We start from the raw sequence: 27,694 nt of genomic DNA, 5'->3' as shown, positions 1-27,694 counted from the left end.
TTAAATGATAGATCTTTTCCAGCTCATTTAAAGTGTACTTACTGAACTGTACCTAATATTAATATTTACAGTTTTCATTATTTAAATTAATGAACTGAACCAAAGGAAAGCTGACTTATGTGTTTTAATAAATTAGATATCCAATAATTATATATCTGTTTCAGCTCAAGCTGTAAAAAAAGCAATGCATTTTTAATGACTGCTATCTCTCAAAAGTCAAAAAGATACTTTGGAATGGGTTTACCTGAGTACATCTTTAATTGTCGCCTTAGAGAGAACCTTTCTGTAGAAAGTAATAATGCAAGAGTCCAATTTGTTGGGGTGTAGGGTGGATTTTTCCCCCATTATAGGATTCTCTCCCTTTTATACTTTTAATACATTGAATTTTTTTAATGGCTATTGAAACATAATTTACCATTTGATTAGTTTAGCAAGGGAGTATTAGACTTTCCATCTTACAGATACTATAGCTGGTTGGGCTTTTAAAAAAAAGTGCTTTACTTCAAACAGAAGTTATTAAACTTCCTATACAGGAATTGCTAAATGAGTTTCTGTAGTCTGTTAGGCATGCCAAACTTGAATTGTCGTAACAATCTCTTTCAGCCTTAAAATCTGTAAAGATGTGATTTCTAAAGAAATCTTAATAGAATTTAGGCACTCAAATCCAATAGAATAAAATGAGGATTAGGCACCTACCTCCTTTAGTCTAGACTCTTGGGAAATTTTTGCCATAATTGTTTATGGATTTCTTTAAAAGACAAATAGGTATTAATGAAAAAGGCTTCATTACTTCACTGTCCCCATTTGATCATTAAATCAGGAATGTTAGTGGCAAATAGTATTTTCTCTTACTTTCTATCATAAATTTCATAGTTATCTTTAAATGTAGGAAGCTTGCCTCGTAGTTTTTCCTGTTATACAACATAATATTTTGAATTCAGCTCAGTCGTTCAGCTGAGTTATTTAAATATGTACTTATTTGATCTCTGGTATATATTTGAAATACGTGTCTGAATAAAATAGAAATTATACATTTACTCTCTGTGTGATAGCATTGCTCACATAATGTACAAAGTTAGATTTATATTGTCTTGCTGTTAGATAAACATGCACAAAAAGTATATTTACTGCTGTCTCATATTTCTATCTCTGAGCTGATTTAAGTTGCAGAAGGGGGGGTATTAATTTTTTTACAGGTTTAAGCCTTATTAGTATGCAACTTCAGGGATATAGAAACAGAAAGTTTTAACTATAAGGGAATGTCTTTGTTGTATATTCAGCACTCTTAATGTTAGAAGGTTCCAACGTTATCGGACTTCATTGTACTTCTTGCATGTGTTGCGTAACTTATATTTTCTAGAATGAAAGTGTAACTCTTGTACTTTCTCACTCATTTGAAATCTTTCAGAGTTTTTGACTTAAAGTAGCCAGCTTTATAGACTAAAAGATACAAAAAATATTTCTGTATGACTTATTCTTTGAACAAGTTCAGGAAGGCTGGAAGGAAGAAGTTTAATATCTCCTTTTTTGTTGTTGTAAATCAATTATTTGCCTATGACAGCCTTTCCCAAAGGGCTGTCTCCCCTGCAATTATTTATCTAAACATATGTACTAATTACGTAGATGTATACATTAAATACATATATAAGAACTATATCGCTAAATCTATAATTAAATACATATAATGTGTATATTTATAGAGACCACATGCTCTGTAAGTACATGTGCTCTGAAAGGTGTAAAACGTTATGTATATGTTATTTTAATAAATACAGAAATATTTCTGATTGAATCTAATATCCTCAGAAAGAAGAATCTCATTGCTTACAATGTACTAAAAGTTTGATTCAGTGGAACTGTTTTCACAAGTAGTATCTGGCATTTGAAAGAAAGGGTTTATATGTGTATGTAATGTGGAGAGATTAAAGTACTGAAGTTTCATGAAGATAGGATATGTTTGCTTTAACATCATATTTTTAGTAACAGTAAGACTTTGTACTTACTGTTATTAAAACAACTTACCTATAATATAACCACTGTGGTCTTAAAGTCTGGATAAAAATAGGAAAAAATAATGAGTTTTGCAAAATCATACATTTTGATGTTAATGATCACATTTATTGCAGCAGTGCCTACAGATTGTCTAAGAATGGGATCGCGTTTTTCTAGACGCAAAGTGGCAGAAAATCCCTGCCAAAACTAGTTTGCAATCTAAATGGACAAGACAGATCAATATCAGGGAAGGGGGTTTGCCATACAAGTAAAGTAAATAATGTGACAACATCAAGTACAGTTATTTTCCCATTTTCACTGATTTCATCGTTTTGCTGAAGCAAAGAATACACAGGTAGCTTTGGTACATCATTGTGATTTCCATAGATATAAAATACTGCAGCAACTACCCTTTTAAGTTGAATTGCATTGGGGTTTTTTTAGCATATTGATAATCCTTTTGTGTTTCTCCTTTAAAATTACTGGTGTCTATTTTTAAAAGCACAAAGAAAAACAGTTCAGGTGTTCTGTAACAAAATAATTTTATGCATATCAGCTTGTCTTAACTATGAAAATATAGGAAAATAGCTGAGCTGGTTTGGTGGGCAGAAAGGAGTAGAAGTAGAAATTACTAGGTCTTGTGCCAAAAGGTGGTTATTAATATGTATTTGTATATTATTCTTTGAGAGAGAACATGGCACTGCAGTCATTGCTATGGATGTGATGCACTGAATTTTCCCTGGTTACTCTAGTTTTATTTGTGGAAGGAAAAAAAAAAGGCGTACGGGGGTTAGACGAGGGCTTAGTGACGCTACTGCTAATGCTATGTGGGAGTCACTTTGGCCAAGAGTCAGGAAAGATTCGTACATGCTGCAACACTGACATAGAACTGCATGTCTTATAAGTGCTTGACTTGAGAGGAAAACAAGTCTGAAGTTCGGCATTAGTCTCACCGTGCAGCAGCAACTAATGGGAGAACTAACCACATAGAAGAATACATGATGTTTTGTGGATTCTGTTTTGATGTGGGAAATATGAATTTTAGGTGTTTCCACTTGGTTAGATACTCAAGTCTCTTTCAGAAAATGGGCTTTTCTGTTTTGGCTTACTAGTAAAAAGTTGGGAGGATCTGAAAAACTTTAAGCAAAAAGACTGTTCTCATCAACAGTAATTCTTTCAGATGAAAGAAAATAAATTTGAAAGTGAGTTCAATGCAAGCTGGATAGAAATATGATGACTGTGTAACAAATGAACAGTTTTAAGGGAGAAAAAACAAGGAGAGAGATTTTCAGAATTCCATAAGCAATCCACTGAATCCTAGTAGGGATCAAGATAACAAAGAAAAAAAAATATTATACTTGCTAAAAATTTTGAAAAACCCCGAGCAAATGGGAGGTACCAGGATATAAGTATTTAATAATACGAGAACAGAACAGTGAATGACATTCACGAATCATCGGGTTTATGAGACTGCATGTATTTCAATGTCCCGGCACCACAGTTGCTTTTTGGGAGAGATGTATGTATGGAGTCCTAGTAAAATCAAAACAGTAATGCCGAGACACAGTAATCTTTGTTCATAAATGTTGCTATAACATCATGGTTTATAGTAATGTTTTCTATTTGGATATTTAACTACAATGCTGTAATGATTAATCCTTCTCAGATACAAAGTCGGTGAAACAGGAATTGAAAATACTTTGTGGAAACATAACTAAGAAATTACACGCAGCTTAATAGTTTTTGTATTAGTAATCTGTCTATTTTTAGTTTCCTAGCCTTCAGGCAGAGAAGCAATCAGTATGGTCTTCTGAACTGTAGCTATAAGCATGATCTCTTTAAGAATCTTGCAAAACTCAAAAGTTAGGAAAATCTTGGATTTACTTGCAGTCTGTCAGAAACTGTTGCTTTGCCTTTGTGCAGTGTTTTTGATACAATGCTATTTCTTGTGACTTGTGCCCTGATTTTGTTTGCTACCACAAGGAGTCTTTTGTTTCAAACAAAACCTTGCGGTTAATTTTCTGCTAGGTCTTTTCATGAAAAAGGAAGGTCACGGCTTATAGCATTTGTATTGTCACTGCAAAGGACTGTACAAACTGTTCCATGGACCAGGATGTTTCTGTGATTCATTTAACGCTTGCTACATGCTTTTTAAAGTAATATTTTCCTTTTTACAATTTCAGTACCCTGAGTGTTATTTAGACACTTATGTAAGATAGGAATCACATTTGTGAAGATGAATTACAAAGTTACCGTAATTTATGCATCCATAATTAACATGAAGTTAAGATCAAGTATAAAGACACGTTCTTTACAGCTGGTGCTAACGTCAATTTAATAATAAAATAGTATGGTATTTAAGTGAGACTTCAGTTTAATGCATTCTCATCTACAATTACCACTAGCAAGTACCAATGCAGATTTTTACTTACCGCTTACCCACATAGTTCTTTGTATCTTAAATATTTTAATTTGTGGGCATGATACAGTTATTTGACATTTTACAATTTGTCCTTTGTTTGCATGCAGCGAGGAGTTATGGGCGAAGACGAGGTAATTCACTTCTGTTTGTTACAGTACAATTAATTCTGATTGAGCTGTTACTGATCATTACGATTAATTAATCCGGATTGTTGATTATAAATGCTTATCTGCATGTTGTCTTAGTTTGACAGAGGGGTGCAGTCTGGATTGTTACGATCATTAATCTCTTTTTAGAGTTTGAATTACAAATCCTTTAATCAGTTAAAACACGGTAGTTCTAATCATAATTTAGTTCATGCTAATGGCTACTGCTTGCAGTCATTGCCCCCTTTAAAAGTATACAGTTTGCTAGTTGTTCTTCTAACTCTTCTTTTGCTTCTGTAGAAGTGATAGCGTACAGAGTAAAAACTAAAAGCCTTTCATAAACTTAGCAAGAAATCTAGTAGACAACTCTTAGAAATAGTAAACAGATTTTTGTCGTATAACCCAATATATGCTCACTGACCTTGGAAAAGCTATAGTGATTTAACTATGTGAGGATGTGACCTGCGGTTGTTAGAAAGACCATGTAAAGCGTGCAGCAAAAACATCAAGATCCTTGATAGCTTCCAGTATTCACAACATACACATAAGTTCATGTGTCTCTCTCTTGATCTCTGCATTGGTTCATAACTGATTGCTTGGTAGCCCTAAGGTTGAGTGGAATGATGACCTAGATCATGGTCAATGTATGTAACAGTACAATCGTGTTTCGACAATTCCTGGCAGATTCTGCTTAATTCTTTTCACTTCATAAACCAAAAAGAAGCAAGTGTTTAAAAGGGCTTATCCTTTTAATTCACAGTCATCGGGAGAAATGTGAAAGCCTAGCAAATTACCTTTTCGCTCTCTTCTTTTGAGAGACATTTAAAAGTGAAGAGGAGGGAGAAGAAAGAATTAAGAGTCATATAGAGCATGTTACTCTAAATGTGTTAATCCATTGTCCTCTATGTCATCTTAGCTCTCTGAGGAGCTACAGTGCTTTTGGCAAACTTCTACCCATATTAAAGTAAAACTGATCTCTCTGGTATCACTTCAGAACATGTTCTGATGGTTTAATTTATACTGGGAAGAGAGCCTTAGATTCTCATTGTTCTTAGATTTTTAACATTGGCCTGTGGGTAAAAAATAAATTATTCTGAGCATTATTCTTTGATTATTTTTCCCCCTATATATACTTGTGTATATTGTAAGTCAGAATTGTCTAAGAAGTACTTGTAGAAAAACAAAAACATAATTTTCATGGTCCAAAGAGACACCTTCCTTAAGTATAAATTGTGTGTTGTTTTTTAAAAAAACAGAACAAAAACTGACACACACATACACTCTTAAATGCTTTCGTGGCAATATTCTAATGCCAACAAGTTTATTGTAATTGGCATGTTTTTAAGTCACTTAAGTTTTTTTTTTTTCCTGCAGTATAGAGACTTGCAGAGGTAAAGATCAAATCTATGTGCTTTCTATAAAGATAACCCAGCTAAATTACAGTCATTTTAGATTTAAGATGTTAAGAATAACTCTCATATATTAGTGAAAATTCTTAAAATTTCCACTTTTGCCATTTCCTGCAAGTTCCTCCAACTTGAGTCTCACTTCTTCCTTTAGCCACTTTTTCCTTTCACTGTCACTATAACAGCTCCATCTTCTCCATCATTCATATCAGTAATTCAGAAATCCGTTGTTATATCCCCCTTTCTTGATTGTGTAACTAAATCTTACCACTTCTTCGTATACATCTTTAACATCTGATCATTCTTACTAGTCTTCATAACTGAAACTCATATCCACATTACTCAGCTGCTGCAGTCTTCGTAGCATGATCTTGCTCCTCTTATGTCTAAATAGATGATTTACAAGAAGAATCTGCCTGCTTCCTCCAACTGTTTCAATTTTCTGTTTCTCCCTTGCTTCCTCACTTTTCTGCCCCATTGAGCACCAGCTACATGCTTCCACTCTTAAAGGCACTCTACTGATCTGTTATCTAGCAGTTGAATGCATGCTTATGATAGCGAGCAAGGATGCCGTCACTTCCTCCCCACTAGTCATATTCTCAAACACGCATATCACCATTCTTAATGGAAACTAGGAGCCTGCTACAGCTTTCTGCATTTGCTCTACTCCTCTCCATCAGACGCCTACTTAAGATGTAACTGTGAAATGCCACCATAAAGATGTTGTAGTTACAGTTACTTAGTACAGTCCTGTGGTCCTGCTTTTAGTTTGTGATCCTCGTGACGTTTTATTATGTTTGGTTGTTTTCTATCGTCTTGTGTTTTCATTCGGTATTTTTGATGTACTATATTTTTATTATGGATTTAGATACCAAATCAGGGTCATTAGGCATTAGCACAACACAGGTCATTGGTCATGATGTTTGCTGTCTGTTCTCCAGCCTTGTCTTTAAGCACTTGATTCTCAGGCTGTCTTCTGGAGGTGAATGGCTTTCATAGTGCTTTCTCCCCTAGCTGATCAGCACAGTGTCCGCGGGTGTTCCCACGGGGCCTTCCTGGTAGTTCCCCTGAGAGGGGATAAAAGTTGCAGACTGCAGTATTGCTCACAGCTAAGTTACTGCAGACTCAGCTGTCAGGGACCTACTGCTCGTGCGTATGGATTTGCAGTGGGTGAATCTGGAAGAAGTTGGCTATTTGAGATGGAAAATTAACTGGCTTCCCAAAAGTGCGCTAGGATGTTTTTTGGGTTTGTTTGCTTGCTTGTTTTTGGAAAGCAGTTGAGTTAATTAATAATTATTTTAAAAATGAATGAGAGAGAAACAGGAAAATTACACTTCAGAAATGGTGATGTGGGGTATTTATTTTGCTTCACAAAAGTGTTTCTTTTGGGGCTTTTTGCAGTTACAAGACTGACTTCTGAATTTGAAGCTGTCATTAATCTTTATGTTGCTAATCTAAAGCAGTGAAAGTTTGACTAAACTAAGATGCATATCCTGGCCTTCCGAGGCTTTTTGTTTTGTCTCTAAAATTTGTAAATATGAAATAGGGGGGAAATAAGTGGGACAGATTTACCGTGTTTTCACTCCCTCCTGTCGTCTATACATCTGTTTTGATAGTTTGCATTTGCAAAGCCATCCTGTGAACTTCTCAGATTTTACACTTGCTTTTCCAGGGTAACTCTAATCTTACTGCAGATTGCTATGTTTTAGGAACCACCACAAGGCTTCTCTCCAAAACTGTGGTAAATTTGAGAGCGAGAAGGATAAATCAGCACTGTGATTCATTTTCAAGTTTTACATTTTGCACATTTATTAAAATTCTCTTTTGCTTTCTTAGAAATTAAATCTGTTCTTACATTATCAGCATCAGATAGCTTTAAAAGAGAAGAGAAAACATACCTGTTTGAAACTTCTGTGTACATGATTTTTCTGTTTCCCTCTGTTCAATTAAAGTGTAAGATTTTTAGACATGCAGTAGTCATTCAGGTGATGGAAGTTATCAGTTTAACTTAAAGCTGAACCAGAGGCAGACTAATGAAACTCACTTAAGCAGCCCTTAATGTGATCTTTTCATAAATAAGACCCTTTATTTAAAAACAAATTACTACTTTCCTACTAGATGCAGTAGAGTAACTACAATATAATGTAGCATGAAGTATTATGCTTACAGTGATGTCGACTTGCAATCTTCAATTTCCTTTTTGAAGTTTAATACATTTTTCATTTTCTTAATTTTTCTTGAAACTAATGTGTACTCTTCTAATATCTTGGTATTTTCATTTTTACTTTCCAGACTGCTATTCCCCCATTCCCTAAAATTACATGACCATGTACTGCCACAAAATTATTTTAATGTATATTATTATCTTTTCTTTTTAAGGCCGTTCTTCCCTCTTCCCAATAGATGATGGTTTGCTGGACGATGGTCATAGTGATCAAGTTGGAGTCTTGAATTCACCTACCTGCTATTCAGCTCATCAGAATGGAGAACGAATTGAGCGTTTTTCTCGGAAAGTGTTTGTTGGAGGTCTTCCACCAGACATTGATGAAGGTGAGCTGCCTGAAAACTAAGCAAACTAAGTTTGGAGGGAGAGAGAAAGGGAGATTTTGAAAAACCTAAATGAAGTAGTAGAAAAAATCCAACCAGCAAAATAATGTTGTGGTGTTAAAGGGTACAACTATATATTTTTTTTATGAGAGTTGATGGATATGTTGAGCTTAATACCATTTGATGTTGTCCATCTCTTTTGGTTTTGAGATGGTTCAATTGTCTCTGATTCTGCACTTGCAGATTGTAGAGTTGTAGATGCCTGGAATTTGTGCCTCTGCTTACCTTGCGTATTCCTTTCAAATACATCTTAGCCCTTCATAGTGTCCTCTGTCTGTGCCTGCTTTATTCTCTATTCATAGAAAACTTCTATTAGTAATTGAATTTCAAATTCTATTTTACTATTACCTGAAGATCTCAGAAGTGGTTTAGAAAGGTTAATATTATTCCTGTTCCTAAATAGAGAAACTAAGGCAGAGGAAGGTCAAGTGGCAGAGCACTCTGTGATGCATTGAACATAGAATGTACCACAGAAGCTCAGATTGTTATGTGATGCAGTTGGAATTGCTTTGTACAACAGTGCTGATTTGAAGTAATCGTGCTGTTTAATATTAGGTTTCTCCTGTGCAGATAAATGTAAATTACATGCTAGCTTTGTAATGTAAACAGAAGTCCCGTTACAAGGTTCATTGTAATCCTAGAGTAACTTGCAAACCAAATAAGCTGACTGTGGTTAATTAACTTTCAGACATGGAAGGACCATATTTTGGTTTCATCTGCATTGTGATGCTCTCCTGCAATGTATTAAGAGATTTATTTTAATATACTTCAGCCTTTTTTGATGCACTTTAGCTTCTAATTCAAATGTGCACTGTTGCCTTTAATACAAATGCTAAACAAAGACACATGGAAATGTGTTTTCTTTCTTTCCTGCCTGTTTATATGCTGATGGCAGGATGCGACTGAAAGAAATGGAGCATATTTGTGTTTGATGAGTTACTGCTCTTGTAGAGTTTAGAGTGGTTTAATTTTTTCCTCATGGCCAAGGTTCTTCCCATCAATGACAGGAAGGAGTGGCTGGGATAGAAAGATGTCACAAAGTTGTGCAGGGGGCATCAGTAGATCTTGCAACAGGACTATTCATGGTTATGTTAGAAGCACCTCTAAATGGGCAATTTTAAGTTTCTGTGCCTGATCTGCGCATGGTATCTGCTGGAAACTGCTAGCGTGCTCATTGTGGTGGTACTTATTATATGAGTTTCTACCTACAAAGCTCTGAAATGTACATCACTGAACAGTAAATTTTTTCGATTGCATTCAAACCAGATTCTGAATGTAAGGAAGTACCACGCCAGTTTTCACCATTGCCTTTAGTTGCCCATATGCTTCTTTTATTAAGCAATAAAAAACAAACATAAGCTTAAAATCGTCAGAAATATTGCATAAATATTAACACTTTGGAAGATGTGTCTGTTTAAGTTTTTTGTACATGAAAGTTGGAAAATTTGTTCCTTTTTTCCATGAAATGTCAACCTTTGCTAGAAACAAAGATCTTTGCTTGATAGTACTTTTTCATTGAGTTATGTCATTTATTTTAATTGCAACTATTATACCTGTTTCTAGATGAAATTACTGCTAGCTTCAGACGATTTGGGCCTTTGGTAGTAGACTGGCCTCACAAAGCAGAAAGCAAGTCCTATTTTCCACCAAAAGGTAAGAGAGTTGGAAGGTTTTGACCTGTCACTGAGTGCAAATCGTACTCTGGGAAACTGTCTCATCTTTTTCCAAAGGGTGTAATTTACAATCCCTGTGAACAGTTAATTCTACAGTTTCAATGCAGGTTCAGGCATGGTTCCTTTACATATCAAGTCTAAAACCCAAGAGTGTTGTTTTAGTATTGTGCCTGGTTCAGTGCTGGACTCCTGAAGGATCTTCCATATTCTGATTTCCCATATATCAGATCAGCGTTATATAGTTGTATGTGTCATTAATCCTAAGTTCTGTATTTGCATTTCTGTCCAGTTTCCAAAACTAGAAATTTGGTCAAATTTTTAAGACTAAATCTTAGATAAAAATTTTCATAGGAAGTTACAGGCAGGATTCAGAAGGATGCATTTGGGTATCTGATCAAGATAATCAATGTTACGTTTATTTCAGTTTTAGGATGTGAACTTCTATTGAAGCACTAATTATCTTTTTTGATAAATGATTAAATATTGATTTTTAACTATTTCTAGTGTTGCTGTTAGACTAGATTTTTTAATATCACTTATAAAGTGTTGGAAAAGCCATTCTGTACATTAAGTAATTAAATTATGTAGCATATCTCTGCACTTGTACAATCATGTATTGGCACATATAAAATAAATGCAAAAATCTGATCCAGATATGAAAGCAATGCAGAGATTATTCATTTTGTAGAAAATGCAGCAATTCATTCCTTCCCTGGAAGTGACAAATGTAGGTATAGTGCCTTTATAAAATGATTCTTCATTTATTTATCTGACCATCTATGCTGGGGAAAAGACAGGATTATTATCCCAGATGGGTCCTCTAAAGAGTGGGAAATGGAATTAAAAGTATTTTGAATAGTATTTATGAACACTACATGGAAATTCTAAGACAAAGAAAGAGACTTTGGCTTTTTTGATTGTCAGCCTGATACACAAAGCTACTGTCAAGTTAAATTTGATAATCCTGAGGAGTGCATCTCTCTTCATAAAGTACCAAGAGAAATTCTTGAGGAACTCTTTGAGGAAGATGCATCTCATAGAGACTGTGATGAATATATAGAGGAGGGAAGATGTAATATATTCTTACCTGAAAGGAATGGATTCTGGCATTCATTTCCAAGGAGATAGTCCTGTCTCAGCATCTGAGCATCCTAAGGATATATTTCCAGACTTCCTTATTTAATAAAGCTTTTTGATATAGTTAGAATATTTATAACTACCACAGTAAAAAAAAAAAAAAAAATCTGTATTGTAAGCAGAGCTTCTTAAAAGCAGACAGTACAAATAGAAGAACTGCAGTCTGTTGATCTAATTAATTTGGGACACACTTGCAAACTAAGGGTTGATTTCCCATGATTAACTGATCCTTATTTGAAATTTAATAGCACTTACTGTTCTTAAATCTTAAAACTTTATTCTCTGTTTACTACATTATTCAATATTGTTTTGTAATGTAGCCTAACACATTTGAAATACAGTGTAGGTTTCTCTTTGTAGATACTCTGGAAATACAGCTTCCTATTAAGTGCGGAATATTACTGTGTTTATATCTGGGTTTTTTCAGTGCAATAGATATGGCCCATGATTATTTTGTAGAAGAATTTCTTAAAAATTTGTCCTTCTTAAGTATTACTCACGTGTACAGACAGGAACCATGTACACATATATTTAATAAGATGTCTGAAACTGCTGAAGATAGGCTAAATACTAAGAAGGCTTTGAGATTGATCAGTAATTAGCAATTTAGAAATATATACTATATTAGCCCAAGGAGTTCTTTTTTTTTTTTTTTTACTTTTAATCTCCAGTTTCTAATTTGTTACTCCACATGGAGTCAATTCAGTGTATATATTTTTGTTTGTTCAGTCTCATTAGAGATTTGACATAGTATTACTTTCCAAAGACATCTTAGAATTATCCAGTTCTGGACTGATTTACGTAATCGTCTTCTCTGTGGTGAAGAGATACAGCCTGCTTTTTTTTTTTTTTTTTTTTTTTTTTTTTTTTAGCCACTCTTGTTCAGTTTTCCAGGCTGTGGTTCCTTCCAGGCTCTCTGCTTACAGAAAGTCCTGAGGGAAGGCCAAATTCATAATAAGTATTTCCTTGCTCGAAGAAATGCAAAAAGTGTCCTGATCCATCAAGGCTGGCTGCCTCCTGAGAAACACTAACTGCTTGTTCTTAGACAATTACATTTTGTATTGGTTCACCACAAAATTAGGCCCAAAGAAAACAGGAATTTTAAAAACTTCACACTAATCTTCTGAGGAAACCCTGTTCTGAAGCGGAAAAAAATTATTCTGTTGAGATCAAAGTACAAAGTCTGTAAGTGATCTGCCAACTGTAATGGAGAATTCTTTCCTTTCTGACTTGCCACTGTTTATCATAACTCCTGTTATTATGTAGTTGGCAAATATACTTATTTATGAAACAATACACATGTCCAAAGCAACTTGCTGAGGTGAGGACTCCTTCTTATGATAATGAAGCTCTCAAAGAAATTGTGCCAGGAGGATATGCAAATCCAAAGAAGGCCTTTCAAAATATGCCCAGTTGTTTGTGTGCTCTGTACTATTTATAGTCTGTATCAAACGGGATAATCTGTTTTAAACAGGACAGTATCCCCAGCCTTTTCTAATTGTCTGGGTGTTTGTATTGCCTTCTATCACAGCAGCTGTGCAGTAGCTTAGTTTATTCAAGGTTCTTAACTGCTAATTTAGAACTGACGGAAAAAATTAGGTTGAAAATGTTCTGTTTCTAGCTTAAGAAGCAAAACCCCAGGTCCATCCAAGTTCTGTTTAACTTGTTACCAGCTTATTTGATCACACTGGGTAGGATTGAAACTCTTGATTCAGGCAAGTAACTGTAGGTGGCTTCATGTGTGATTAGTGTCTAAGCTTCCTTTAAATCAATAGGAATCTGGCCAATACAGTCAGTGGAGTACAGAGGGCTATTCAGGTCACTGTAACGTAAGCACACTGAGCTTGATTCATTTACCCAAACCGAGGATATCTAAAAGATCTACACGAGTCTCGCAAATGTGGCGTGGCACCTGTTGAAGCCCCATACCATTCTGGAGCACCAGCTGAAGGTTAGGCAAAGTCCTATAGAGGATAAATGCTGGTGGACACCTCCGTGTCCCGCTTGGTCAGCTGAGTAACTGTCCAGTCACCACTGACTACATTAACTGGATCTCTGTACTACAGTAGGAGCTTAAACCCAGTCACTGCAGAAATACAGAAATAGGTGTTTGGATCTTGAAGTGAATCCTGCTACCCCATACTCAAAAGTGTCTCAGCTAATAGCTACATTACAATTGTATCAGCCTGCTTTTTTTCACTTCAAGTGTATTTTGGAGTTAATTCTCCATCAAAGATGACTAAACTCAACAAGTGAAATATTTATGTTTTAAAGATTAAATTTAATTAATATGGTGATGAGATCTCTTTAAAGAGGAATAGATTAAATGTTGTGTGTCCTTCCCAAATGTGAATTATTCCCATCATCAAATGTAGATCCATTGTCTGTAATAACCTGCAGTTTACACTGATTCTTTCTGATTTAAGCTAAGGCGCAGCATTCTGTGGGCAAGAATTGCACTGCACTGAGGCCATTTAGTCTCCTTTGGGGAGAGTCTGTCACGACAGTAGAGGAACCAACCCCAAAACAAAATACACGTGTACTGACTGGTGTGGAGAGTGCCATGCTGACTTGCACTGATTTTCTTGACTTCTTCTCTAAGCCACTAGCAATAGGAGTTAGCTGGAGTTTGAGAGAACTTAAAGCTGCTCTCTGATTTCTACACAGACTATGCATAGCAGAAGCAGCGTCCTTTCTCCTTCTGGTAAACTTCCATATTACTATGAAATAAAGAAAGTACACGTTGCTCAGAAAATTTTGTTAGCTACCAGTGTGAATCTAGTCTAGAATGCTTTGCTTTTGATTCGTCCTTTTTGTAATAAATACAAAAAATGAGAAGGTTTAATTTGGTAATACAGCTAGGACTCTTCAAACTTATCTGATGGGCTTTCTGTTTCCAGTGCTGACCCAATACGTTAAAAAGAAAAAAAATATTTAATTTCTTGGTCTTGTTTCATTAAGAGAGATGTCAGCTCAGAGTAAGGATGACTGTAACCAGTGCAGTATCTTTAGATATCAGGGAATGTAGTTCTAAAGCCAATTATCATCTCCAGAAAGATCTGTTTATTATTTGCGGTAATTTTCTGAGGACAAGTATTATCAAAGTCACCCATGCTGGTTGCCTTTGAAAATAGGAGTATTAGTAATAGTTCCAGTGTTATGCAGAGGAATTCAGTCAAGCGATAAACACTAACAGGGGTTACCTAAACTTTGTCTCCCACAGGAGGCATAATTCTGGTAGAAGTACACATGAACGAGAAATTTTTACAAGACTGTGTTTCATCTAATACTTTTCACCTTGTGAAATACATACAAAACGTACTAGCTTTGTCTCTTGGCAAGTCATACCTGATCATGACCTGCTACTGCTGGTGTACATATGACCCAAAGGTATGAAGCAGCTTCCTTCAAAGAAAAGTACTAGAGTAGCTTTGCTTTTGCATTGTAAACAGACTTGCATTGCTATTGGGTGTGAAGCTGTTAAATGACTGATGTGGTACACCAAAAAACCATGAAACTAGGAAGTTAAGCTGTCTCGTAGTACAGGAAAACACCCCCTACTCTTCACCCTGCCTCTCTACCATCTTTCACTGTGACATGTACTTTCTGTCACACATGGTAATTGTAGTTCAGTGCTAGTCCAAAAAGTCTAGTTAGACACTTGATCTTTTTCATCATACTTACGCATGTGACTTACCACCACCATACTAGTTTTGCAGACATTAAACATCCACAATAGTTCACGAGTTATGGATGTTGGGGTGAAAAATAATCCAATAAAAGCATATATTGAGAAAGCAGACAGGGGTAAGAATAAAGTTTGTGCTATACAGTTGTTGGCATGTGGTAGCTGTAGTAACAAGAGCAGCCGTAATTTATGATGTCTAAATGAAATATCTAAGATAAAAGTATAATCTTCCTTTGCAAGCACTTTCTAGCTAATGAATCTAGGCTGGTTGCCTATGTAACTGGTGTTCTTCGGAGAAGTCTATGGCTAATGTAGAAGTGATTTGTGCCAGGAAATGCGCCCTGGTCCAGGGCAAGTGATGATGGTTTGTATGCAGGCTGTGCAAGTCTAGCATTCTTTGGAAGGGGTTGGCTGTCTCTGTATATGGCTGTAAAATGTGGGACCTGAGCAAATTGTCTCCTCTAGCCAGTTTTCTTCACCAAGAGAACTGGTTATTTTCCTCCAGGCTAGACTTGAGGAGCAAACGAAAATGCATTGTAAATCATTGAAGGACTAGAGCTGTTGAGCAAAACTACGGCCAGACCAATGTGATAGTACAGACTATACCCTAACTTTGTCTGTGTCTTCAGAGGGGGAGTAGTACAGCTAAGCTCATGACACAAGCCTGTCTGATGCTTAAAACTAAGTGGGATGAACCCAGACATGAGTATGTTTTGCAGATAATGTTGAGAAAGCAGTATTAACATATAGTTTTGGTATTGCTTTCCTTTTATTTCAGGTGTGGTAGGATATGGTATTTCTAATTGTTCCCTCATCAAATTCTTGTATTTGAATTTTCTATCTTTTTACAAGCTGCCACAGTTAAGCATATTAATAGCTGCAGACATACACGTGATAGATTATGTGGAGACACTGACCATCTTTCTGTATCAGGAGCTATATGGCAGTACCCTTGATTTGCTTTAGGATAGGAACTCATGGAAAATCAGCATCTGGCAAAGTTTTTTACTTACTTCTGGCAGTGAGTCTTACTTTGTATGTCTGATCCCTTAGTTGGTATCATGTGCATTTAGCCCTCCCTTTTGCTTAATCAAGTTTTTGCACTCCCATTGTTCTTGTACTGAGCTCTCCATTCAAACAGGATTGTGTGTGCCTGGCTTCCACACAAGTGAGGACAGTTACACAGGTCTGGTCTCACTTACCCGTGCCAGTCTGCACATGCCCTCACTCAGTGAGTGAGTTTTGCATGGGTAATACGTGGATTTTAAATTCTAAGATAAATACTGGAAGGTATCCCCATTAAAACTTATTTTGAATCTAAATAATTACTACTTATGCTTAAGTTAATCAGGTTGTCACTAAAAAATATTGTTCAGCAATGAAAAACAGTCTTCACAAGGAAATGCTTCAGCCCAAGCCCAAAGATTCCCTACGGCATATTTGTTAAGAAACTAAATAAGATTTACATAAAAATACAGAATACATAAAACCTTGTCATGTCTCCCTTGTAGGTAGCTGTGATAGGACCGTGGTATGTGGGGCAAGAAATGAGGTACAAGTTATTAGAAAGACCAGTATAGGCCTTACAACTTTTTCTTTAAATCCTACTTTTGTTCCCATATATCTAAAATCAGTCGTACATTTGTTTCTCTAATCTTATGTTCTTCTTAACACAGATTCTTTAATGCTCTTCAAGATGCACCCTACCATCTTTGCTTTGATAACTTACTCTGTCTGTCTGCAATAAGAAATTGCCAGTGGTTAACTAGCTTCTCTCAGAAATACAGTATCATTTCCAAAAGGCTTGGTAAAGCAGCCACGCTCCCTCTTGCCAAGCCTACTCTAGAGCAGCTGCTTCAGCATTTACTTTTCCATTGAAGTAATAAAACATAACTTCGTGTGAAAATTGCACACTTGGTAGTAATCTCAGAAAGAAATGTGGATTTATGGTCCTTTTAAAGTTCATTTTAGAATACAACCCTAATTGCGCTATCGGGCACCTGTAAACTAACAAATTTTGTATATCATTAAATTTAACTGTTAAAGTATTCTAATGTGGGGTTCTTTGCTTGTCTGACTGTTTGTTTTTACTGTAGCATTAAATAAGCATTTTAATTCCTATTTTTTTAGTGTTTGGGAGGTTTGCTGGGTCACTTATGTAACAAAGTGCTTTGATCTAATCTCTACAATAGAGATTAGTCCTTTATGCCAAGTCGGATTTTCATTGTATAATGTCCATTGCTGCCAATGAGTTATGCTCAGCCTAGACTTCCAGTATGTTATAGAGCAGACATGTTTGCTTTTATTTGGTTATTAGTCTCTTTTAACAATTATTTTAAGGACAGAAGTTCTGTTGATCATGGCAAGGTAGTACATAGTTAAAGAAGATGACTAATACAAAGAATTGGTCTGACTTTACTTTTGGAGTAAACACATTTGTATGGAAAAGTCACTGGCAAAGATGATTAAGAAAAATAAAGATAAGAGAAAAAATTTCAGTTGGTTTGGCTTTTTTTTTCAGGTTATGCGTTCCTCCTGTTCCAAGAAGAAAGTTCTGTTCAGGCCCTGATTGACGCCTGCATTGAAGAAGATGGAAAGCTCTATCTATGTGTTTCCAGTCCTACTATCAAGGACAAGCCAGTAAGTAAACAGTAGATGGCCTGCAGGCTATAGCTGCCATCTGTCTAAAGCTGCATTTGAAATGATGACGATGAAAATAATCAAAAGCAAACTACCGTTGGCAGAGCTCAACATCTGGAACAGTTGGATGATTTTAAAATTGCAGTGTTTTGAATTAATAGGAATAAAACAGAGCACCTAGACATGCTAAGCTAATGGGGTTATGACTGTTTGACAGTTTATATAGGCTGATGAACGTTTATCCATGATGTAGTGAAACTTAAAGTAGCATACTATTTTCTTTCCCAATTTAATAGGTTCAGATCCGTCCCTGGAATCTAAGTGATAGTGACTTTGTGATGGATGGTTCCCAGCCGCTTGATCCTCGAAAAACAATTTTTGTTGGAGGAGTCCCTAGACCATTAAGAGCTGGTGAGTATAATCTGTGGCTATTTTTAAAAGTAGGAGATTATTGGAAATAATTTGAACCATGCATACTTTTATATAATTATGTATGGATAGATGTGGATATATACATACAAAAATAGAAGACTGTCACGATAGTTATAACCACAGTACAATATTTGTATATTCTTACGTTTCTCTAGTAACTGTTTTCATCTGGCTTTGGCCATAAATAACTGTTCATCATTGAGATTTACTGGAAACTGTTACATTTCTAAAGCTATAGAAAAGATTTTGATCATATTAGCAAAACTGTAGCGTAAACTATGTCACAAAAGAATTTGTTTTTAAAATAATGCTATGAAAACCTCTCTGCCGTGCTCCGTGAGTATGTGGAGCTCTATTTTTACTTGCTTGTCATTGTGCATTAGCTACTCTTCTACTACTATCAGGTTGCAGTTACTCTTGCTAATATGGACAAAGCAAAAACAGGTGATGAAGGAGTACTTGAAGGAGTAGGAATAGAGGAAAAAAAGGAAGAAATTCAGAGCGCTAGCACAGTCTGTATGGCACAACACTATATGAGATTGCAGGACTCTTTCTTAGACTCCTGTCGGAGTGCATGAAGGAAAAATTAAATGTTTCTGTAGCCGAGGAATGGTTGATCTACAACCTGGACAGTCTGCTTTGTGAGGTTGACTGCAGTAGCCTTTTACAATATCTTATGGTGGCCTTCTAGTAAGTAGGTTGAAGTGAACGTTGGAAGTAGAAGCATAACATGCAGTGGTTCAAATCCTGTTTTCTATTAGAATGACTCCTGGACTTCATTAGTCTTCCATAGTTTGTAATGAATTTTATTCTTACAGAAAGATGAGCTTTCATGTAGGAGGATGGAAGATGTAGGAGAACCAAGAAGTGGTAGTGCAAATTTGGGGTATAAAGAATCTTAAATTTTTCTATTTTGGACCTGCAATGCTCAAGCTTTTCTGTTATTTTGCTTTTAAGACTGTACTTTTGACTGTAGTACGAGCTCTGTAAATGACCGTAAACACAGTATGTTCCAACTGCAGATTAATTTTTCTTTAAATTCAGTCCAAATACTCCAGATTACTGTGCTGAATGTTTGTGATAAATTTAATGGATGCATTCTTATACTTAGCTTTCAAATGCCCTGTATATGTGAAAACAAAACTTCTATGGCATTGTGAAATAAGAATCATGACTTCAAAAAAGCAGTAAAACTTCAGGAGACTTTTCAAACAACTATTGAACATCAATGACTGCTGACACCTTTATACCCTTATACAGAGGATACTAATTCTGAAAAAAATAATATTTTCCACCTAAATGAATTGCAAAACTGAATTCAGTATAAAATATTACTAGAAGATTGCTAAAATACTTGATCTGTAAAATTTGAGATATTTGTTGCTATGAACTTCAGTATCTATGGTAAGTATAGCGCTGTAGAGGTAATCAAGCTCTGTGTGGCGGGTGAAAAGATGCTAACTACATCTTTAAATTCAAGTAGGACATAGAGCATTAGGATAGCTAGAGAACATGTACCAAGGAATTCATGGCATGTGGATCTATTTTATACAACTTACATTCCATGCCTGCCCAAAAAGTCTTTTGCTGTAATCCCCTGAAGAAAACTGCCCTGGAATTTCAGTTCCAGGTTATCAAGGACTGCAAGGACTTAACAATTCCATTGTTCCTTGGATGGATGTACGTACAGTGTGAAAGATCTGTCTGCTGAGTATTTCATAGCTTATTTAATATGTTTTTATATTTCTTGTTATTACTGTTAACATTGGCTGTTGCAAATTAATTATTAAAATTAACTTTTCTAGTATTTTTAAATGCAAGCATATTATATAAACTTCGTACTTTAAGAACAGTTTAAATGAACATTATTTTGTTTCTTAATAGTGGAATTGGCTATGATCATGGACCGTCTCTATGGTGGAGTTTGTTACGCAGGAATTGATACTGACCCTGAGCTGAAATACCCAAAAGGTGCTGGACGTGTTGCTTTTTCCAATCAGCAGAGTTATATTGCTGCCATCAGTGCTCGGTTTGTTCAACTTCAACATGGCGATATTGATAAACGAGTAAGTTACACAGAAATTAAAACATAAATAAATATGAGAGTGATGATCATAAAGGAACTTCTCAGGGTGTGGTAACATTGGATTTGATTGGCTTTCATGCCAGCTTCTACATTTCTTTCAGTATTCCTGTCCACTAGTTCCAAGAGTTAAATCATGAATGCCCCAAAACGAACAACATGCATTCCACAGAGCAGCAGTTTGTTCCTTGGACATATGTTAGACCATATGTTCTTTCCATTCTGGAGTTCCTGGTTTTGTTGTGTATGGGCAAAGGGCTTGAAAATCTTTTTCTCTCCCTTGTTCTAATGAAACCAAATACTGTGGCAATTCCTCTGTCATTCATAGGAAACTCTATTATTCATTGGTTTCCAATTAGCTTTATTATTTGCAGCTGCCCTTAATTTCAGCCATAATTGTCAGTGCTAAGCACTTCAGAAAATCAGTCAAGCTCAACACCTAAAATACAAAATGTCTTATCCTTTCTGTTTGAGAGAGTCTTCTTAGTATTTACCAATGTACATTTCTGGTTGCTCCAGATACTTATTGCTAGCTAAAGCAAAACTAACTTTTATTAAGAAGACTAGCCAACTTCATTACTCCTAATTAGAAGTATAAGAGTAGCAAAGAAAACTGGCATCTAAATTATGTCAGTTTTAAGTGTCACTAGTTTTGATGTCAAGAGCTGCAGAGGTAGTCACTGGTATTAATAGATGTTCTTTTTTTTAAAAAAAAAGGTCTTAGAGGAAGAAGGGTTGAGTAAGTAAAGTAGTTCAAGGTCTAGTCTCCTCTACAGATCAAAGACATGGGAAAAAGAAAGTAGTACGGTTAACAAAAGTCTGCTGTAGGGAGGTAGCATGTACTTCTCTCCTTTCAGCTAGAGTAGTACAGCTTTACATCTGTCTCTCAGATACCGGTTGCCTAGTGAGCTGAAATCCCCAAACATGGTCCTTTCCAGAGAATGAGTGGGTCTGAATGTGGGTAGTGAACTGGGCTTCACGTTATGATGTGACGGCTACATTTTTCTGGTGGGATTGCTGTCCTTGTGACTTGCAGCTGACTTTGACTAATAGCTCTACCTTTTGGCTAATTACGAAACAGGAAAAATGGCCTTGACACTGTGACTGTGTGAGGAGAAATAAAACTGTTAATCATCTTGCATTTGAGTATTGGGACAAAATGGGAGTAAGGACCAGAATCCAGGACTCCTGAAGAAATGCTAAATGGGTCATTTAGCTTCAGAATCGGGTATAGCGTAGTGTGTTTCAGGAGCCATCTATAGTGCATTTGGCTGTGAAGTGACTTAACTTTAAAATTAGAGGTGGACAGTTGGGTCCCATCCAAAGTGGTTCTCCCTCAAAGGTGGGAGGCATGGTCTTGAACCCTGTAAACTAGGGGACACTTTTATCTTCGTCTTTCTCTTCCCATGAGAGTGTCCTTTGCAGTAGAGGAGTATATGGTAGACTGGCAGTGCCATTTCATAAGAGAAAGGAAGGCATGAACCTGCCTTTGAAAGCTGCACTTCCAAGTAGGTTTGCTGTTTGTTTTGGGTTTTTTTATGATAGGTCACCAGAGATTTTAAGGGCTCTTTGGATGCCGAGCAGGCATCTCAAATGGCAGTGCTTGCTCTTTGCAGAGAAAGGGATATAACTTGCTAATGTGTGATATAACGCTGAAATACTTAAAGGGGTATGGGCAGTAAATCTCCAGTAAAACAGTGGGCATGTGCTGCAGACCTCTTGGAGCTTGGACAGGGCAAAATCCCACAAAATCTACCCCGAATACTAGATTTCAGAAGCACAGCATTTGAGTTATATCCGTGAGACTTAATTTACAAAAACAGTAGTCAAATGATTTATTCAATCACTATTACCCAAAAAAAAGGAAGAAACAAGTATAATTAGTATCTGTAGATAACTGTTCATGGGCTGGAGAGGCCGGGGGGGAGAGGGGAGGAAGATTTAGGCTTTGTCTTTAAATATCTGAATTCTCACAGTTTATTTTTTGATTAATATAATTTGTGTTCTTTCTTTAGTGTTGCTTTTCTAAATCTTGAAAATTAATTTTTTGACTCAATGTATTCTCTTAAATCTGGAATTTTGGCATTTTTATTAGCATCCTTGTTTTTTCTTCTTTTTAAAAATGTGTGCTACTCCTGAGGTATTTCACTTGCAAAATACAGCAATGCCCGTTTGTCTTTAAACCTTGTGATGGGGAGGGTTTATGAACTTTTTGTTTATTTCAGAGTGTTTTTAATCTTTATTTTTTAAATCATCTTCTCTAATTAAATCATATGGTCAGTCATTATTTATATAATTGTATATATTTATACAACCCAGTTTATTTGCGTTACTGAGGATTAATAGAGAACAGCCTCTCTTTAGGGAACACCTTAACTCTTAGCTGTTTCTGAAAGTATGAAAAAAGCTATTTTCAGAAATAGTTTTTTGCTCCATGGAGTTTATACACTAATGCCTTTTCAGGCTCTGAAAATATTCTGAAATCAGTATTACTGCTGATTTATAGATGAGCAAGCAATTTGTAGAAATCTGTAAACCACTGTTCTTGTAAATGAGGAAGATAGTCCTATTTTGGGTACTGCCTTCATCTGAGATGTAGTATGCTGGCCAATAAGGCAATATTTTACATATTTCACTGAAATCTTAGAGGCAGGCTGTTCTCCTACCCTTTACCTTAGCATAACCTTTCTATACCAGTTGTATCCAGTTTCTGTAGGTCTGCTGTCCTTTCACGTTCTTTTCATAACCAGTTTTGCCTGCATAAAAGTCTTTTTTCATTGCTAAATTTTGCAGTTCACCTGTTTATCCTTCTGAACTTTAGTTCAAAGTAGTTATAGCATTTTTTTGCACATACCTTTTCCTACCTTAACTGGAAATCTTAGTGTCACAGTCGCTTAACAAACTGTGATCCTAACTTCTTCCTTACCTAAGTACTCTGCAGCTTCTCTCCAGTTCTTTTGATGTGTAGATCCATTTAGTTTCTCTAGCAGATGTTTTTCTTCAGTAAAGTGCTTCTCATCCTGTTTTATCATATATGAAAGCTCAGCTCCAAACATATCCTTGAAACTCGTTTGGAGTTTCAGCTCTAAACAATTCCTTAAAATGTTGTTAACTTTCATACGCCAGCAGTCGGCATCCATTTCATGTAATACTTCCATTCCCCAAAGTGTTTCTCTAATACATTTGAAATCATCTTCGTACCAATCTTGGTGCATTAATGCACCGAAGCTTGAAATATATGCTGCTTCATGCTTTCAGTAATTTTGAACCATGAACACAGTTACTGCATAAGGTACCTGTTTATTGGGAAGTTTGAGTGTAATTTGTGATAAGGCAGGTCACACTAGTGAAATAAGAAGTAGAGCTTGTACTGAATATAGATTACTGGAAGAAGCATACTCGAAATTTCAAACATAGATGCGTCTGACGTGTCAAGTATGACCTCTACCTCTGAAGCTAAGAACGTGAAGACTATTCTGCCATAAAACTTCTGGGTGGGTAGCTGTATGTGTAAATTTTTTCCTCTGGAGACACAATGGAAAAAATAGCATTTTAAAGTTCTTATTATTTCAAACATATTCTGTCCGAGTATAGTACGTGAAGTCAATGTCTATATGTAGCATTCTTCTCAGGTAATAGTCAGTATCTCAGAAAAAAATCTCTTACAGCAGTGAGTTTTAGTATGAACTAGAATAACTCTTTTTGCCAACAAAAGGCAGAAAATACCATCTTTAAAAGTGAGGAAAATGTGGAAGACAACAATACATTCCTTAATGATGGAGTCAACTCATTTTCTGTTTTATTATGAAGTTCTTCTTCCTGTCTGATCGCAGTCTGTAACAGTTCAGTTACGCAAAGACATAATGCAAATTTACCACTGGACTCCTGCCACTTTTCCACTCTGGCAGTCAGATGAGTTTGGGAGAAAGAAGCTGTGTAAGACAGGTGTTTGTAGCAGTCTGTAGACTTGCAAAATGGTCTTTTAAAAATATTTTCAGAAATACATTGAATACAAATTTTTGTGCAGCTCAAAGCCACAAAAAGGGAAAGTAATAGATGACCAAAATCTGTAGCTCAACATTTGACCATATTTTAGAAATAGGGAGTGGATTTACAGGGAACAGGAGTGCTGGAAGATCTGTATACCCGCCTGCAGAAAGCACTTTTAATTTGCACACAGAAGTAGTACATGCAGAGACTTATTTTTAAAAAAGGTTGATGTATAAATGGTTACATACTTGTATGTTCAATTATTTTTTGCTAAACAGTATAGAATTGGATGTCATGTTGGGGTACATTCGGGAGCTGACGAGATTAGTTGGGAGACCTTTGGGCTTGTTTGCCTGTTTTCTACACATACTTCCATATTATCATTTGCCAAGAACATCCTTCCAGAATAAATTCAGGGGACGTTCTGATGTAGCTATTTATTATGTATATAGTGTGCTTCTAAAGATCTGCCTTGAAGTGTTCTGCTTACTGTATGGATAGCTCTGTAGCTGATAAATGATAAAAGGGTAATAACTGATTAGTTACATAAAGGCGTTAATATGTCTGATTTCAGACTTCTGGTTTTTTGTCTTGGGGTTTTTTTTAACCAGAAAAAACCTGAATGCCTTCATATAACTTCAAGTAGGAATAGGTATTAACTAGAATTGTTTCTGTTTAACTCCAACAGGTGGAGGTAAAGCCATATGTGTTGGATGACCAGATGTGTGACGAATGCCAGGGTGCACGATGCGGTGGAAAGTTTGCTCCTTTCTTTTGTGCCAATGTCACTTGCCTGCAGTATTACTGTGAGTTTTGTTGGGCAAATATCCACTCTCGTGCAGGACGTGAATTCCATAAGCCATTGGTAAAGGAGGGGGCTGACCGCCCACGTCAGATCCACTTCCGCTGGAATTAAACATGGTGAACCAGCATCTACATAAGGAAAGAAGGGTGCATGTGGCTTACTGTGTTTGAAGATACCGACATGCAGAAGAAATAAGTGCATTCTTCTGCTTTTCACCCCAGCTATCAATACATGCATCTTTATCAGCAGCCAAAACACTACAAGCCTCTTGTTTTTCACCAAAACCCTACATCTCAGGCTTACTAATTTTTGTGATATTTTCATGTTAAAATAAAATGTTTTTTTGTATTTTCTCCAAGTTATTTTTATATGTAAAGTTAAAACTAGATATGAGAATGTTTTTGCGTAGGGGCACACAGTCTGCTGCTATATTTAGTGGGTGAAGCGTGCACTTATTTCTAAACATGGGTTTTTAACTTCAAGATCTGCCCCAGTAATTTACCAAAGGTAGCAAAATAGTGAAGATGGAATATGTCTGCTACAAAAAGCTTATTTTTATTGTTGTTGCTATTTTCAGTGTATACATAAACTAAAAATTAGGGTTGATTTTTTGCTCTCCATTTTGACTTGCAAGAAATAATACCTCAAGATAATCTGATTTATTAGCTATTTTTAAACATTTTTAATCACAAGCTGTATTAGCTTTGCTGCTATATAGGTGTTATGTGTAATGCCACCTATTAATACGGGATTGAAACGTTTAAGACACACTGCATTACAGATTAAATGCAGGCAGCACAATATGGCCTAAACTGCCATAGTTTTAGAATGTGAAAAAATTGCATGTTTACTTACCTGTATACACCATATGCATGCACTAGAACTATTAATTAACAAGAGGTGAGTTATTGCAAATGTTCAAAAAAGGCTCTCTTGAAACTAGGTAGCATGAGCAAATTTACAAAATTTGTTACAAAAAACAAACTTGCATGCATTATTGTGACTGAAGTAAAAAAATGTCCTACATGTGTACAATATGCAAATTAGTTTTAGACTAGAAAGTGCAGCCATTTTGTGACCTGGTCAGTAGTGGAATTCAATTTTATGCAGACTGGATGTAATATTGTAATCCCTGTGCAATTTTGTGATGTGTGCTTCTACTTAATGTGGCGTGATGTAGTATAGATACAAGTTTGAGTAAAAAGCTAGCATTTAAAAAATTCTTTTAAGCCCCCTTGATCGTTCATGGTTGAGATTTCCTCTACAAACCAAAGATGGCCAGCACACTGCTAACCAGTCACCAAATGTGAAACCCATGACAAATGCATACAAAAATAGACTTATATAAGAATGCATAATGCTTTAGAAATTAAATCTAAGTAAAGTCAAAATGGAGAAGGTGTAATATACAGACGGCTAGTTGCATAACAAACTAAATTTTACCTTTAAGACAACAGTGAAATTTGGCTTAAAAAAATCTTGCTTACATGTTTGACCTGTGTGCGTTGTGGTCTTCTGTCAAACTGGGGTCACTGTTGCATGAGAAGTAGCTACTTGACAGTCGAGGATAGTGTTTTTATTTTAGTGAAGGAGTTCTAGTAATGACATTGCTTGCAGATTTTGAAAAACAAACATAGTTAGGACAGAGGCAATATTTAACTGAACACTAAAAGAAAATCATAGCAGTGTTTTTGTCTATCTGAGAGCATTTTTAATGCAACTAGCCCCTACTTTTTAATGGAACAAACAGTTATTCTGCAGTCTAAGCAAGCACTCAACGGTAAATGTTGTAATGCAGAATTAAGAGCCTGATGCTAGAGTTGAAATTACAAGGGTGTTGCTCTTCGCAATCCCTTGGGACAATCCTTCATGTAAGCAAAGTGTTGATCTTATATTGGTTGTCTACGGTGTGCTTTTTTGTACTGTACAATATGTGGTTCATGTCTAACTGCTGTTTTATTGTGGTTGTGGTTCAAGTTTTTAATGTTTAAAGTTGATGCTGTTTTAAGAAGAGCTTTTTACTAATTTATTTGTCAATGTTCCCTATTTGTTACCTAACCATGATCCTCCAGATTTTTTGGAGTATTCTTTTCTAACCTTAACCCTGCCAAACCTTGATCCATTTTGACATTTGTTATGCACTATTTTTATATCTCTGTGAGAGATTTTTCCAACAGTCAGCTATTTTAAGGCACACTTTTTTTGACTGATGACATCTCCTTTGCTATACCTCAATTTTTGGAATTTAGAAAAGAAATCAGTAGTTTTGCAATGTTAATTATTTAGATATAATTTAATTCTGCAGATTTTTTTAAACTTTATTTTCATATTTTCTGCTTAATGTTTAAAATTGAAGAGCCTTTAAATATATTAAATAACACTAATATGAAAATAGTAAAAAATTGAAATAATTGGAGATGTTGAAAATCGCTTTCCCTGTTTAAATGGAACTACATAAGTATGTCACAGGGGGACAAAACAGGGATGCCCTTTTTTGGCATGGGTAAAAAGAACTGAAATGTCTGGGTTTACTTGTCACTTCATTTCTGGAGCAATTCAACTTATGGTTATCGTACCCTGCACCACCTCCTTTTTTTCTTTTCTTTTTTTTTTTTCTTTTTTTTTATCTACTAAGTTCTTATTTTCTAACTGTTGAACACTGTATTTGATTTT

The 27,694-nt window shown here is 35.7% G+C and overlaps 1 protein-coding gene across 1 annotated transcript in view; it reads left to right on the top strand.

The window, feature by feature from the left end:
- Positions 1–27,694, top strand: part of CPEB2 (cytoplasmic polyadenylation element binding protein 2) — a 52,561-nt gene that overhangs the window by 23,694 nt on the left and 1,173 nt on the right. Inside the window, exons 5-11 of the mRNA XM_009324118.1 lie at positions 4,522–4,545; positions 8,346–8,516; positions 10,137–10,226; positions 17,593–17,711; positions 18,008–18,122; positions 20,028–20,209; positions 24,905–27,694. The exon at positions 24,905–27,694 is cut by the window's right edge and continues 1,173 nt beyond it. Of these exons, the coding sequence (XP_009322393.1) occupies positions 4,522–4,545; positions 8,346–8,516; positions 10,137–10,226; positions 17,593–17,711; positions 18,008–18,122; positions 20,028–20,209; positions 24,905–25,132 (929 nt within the window). The 3' untranslated portion in view covers positions 25,133–27,694. The remainder of the gene's footprint in view (positions 1–4,521; positions 4,546–8,345; positions 8,517–10,136; positions 10,227–17,592; positions 17,712–18,007; positions 18,123–20,027; positions 20,210–24,904) is intronic.

Source organism: Pygoscelis adeliae, unplaced genomic scaffold, assembly GCF_000699105.1.
Source record: "Pygoscelis adeliae isolate BGI_AS28 unplaced genomic scaffold, ASM69910v1 Scaffold24, whole genome shotgun sequence".
Classification (NCBI taxonomy): Eukaryota; Metazoa; Chordata; class Aves; order Sphenisciformes; family Spheniscidae; genus Pygoscelis; species Pygoscelis adeliae.
The sequence above is the reverse complement of the archived record's forward strand: the minus strand, read 5'-3'. Positions and strand labels throughout refer to the sequence as shown.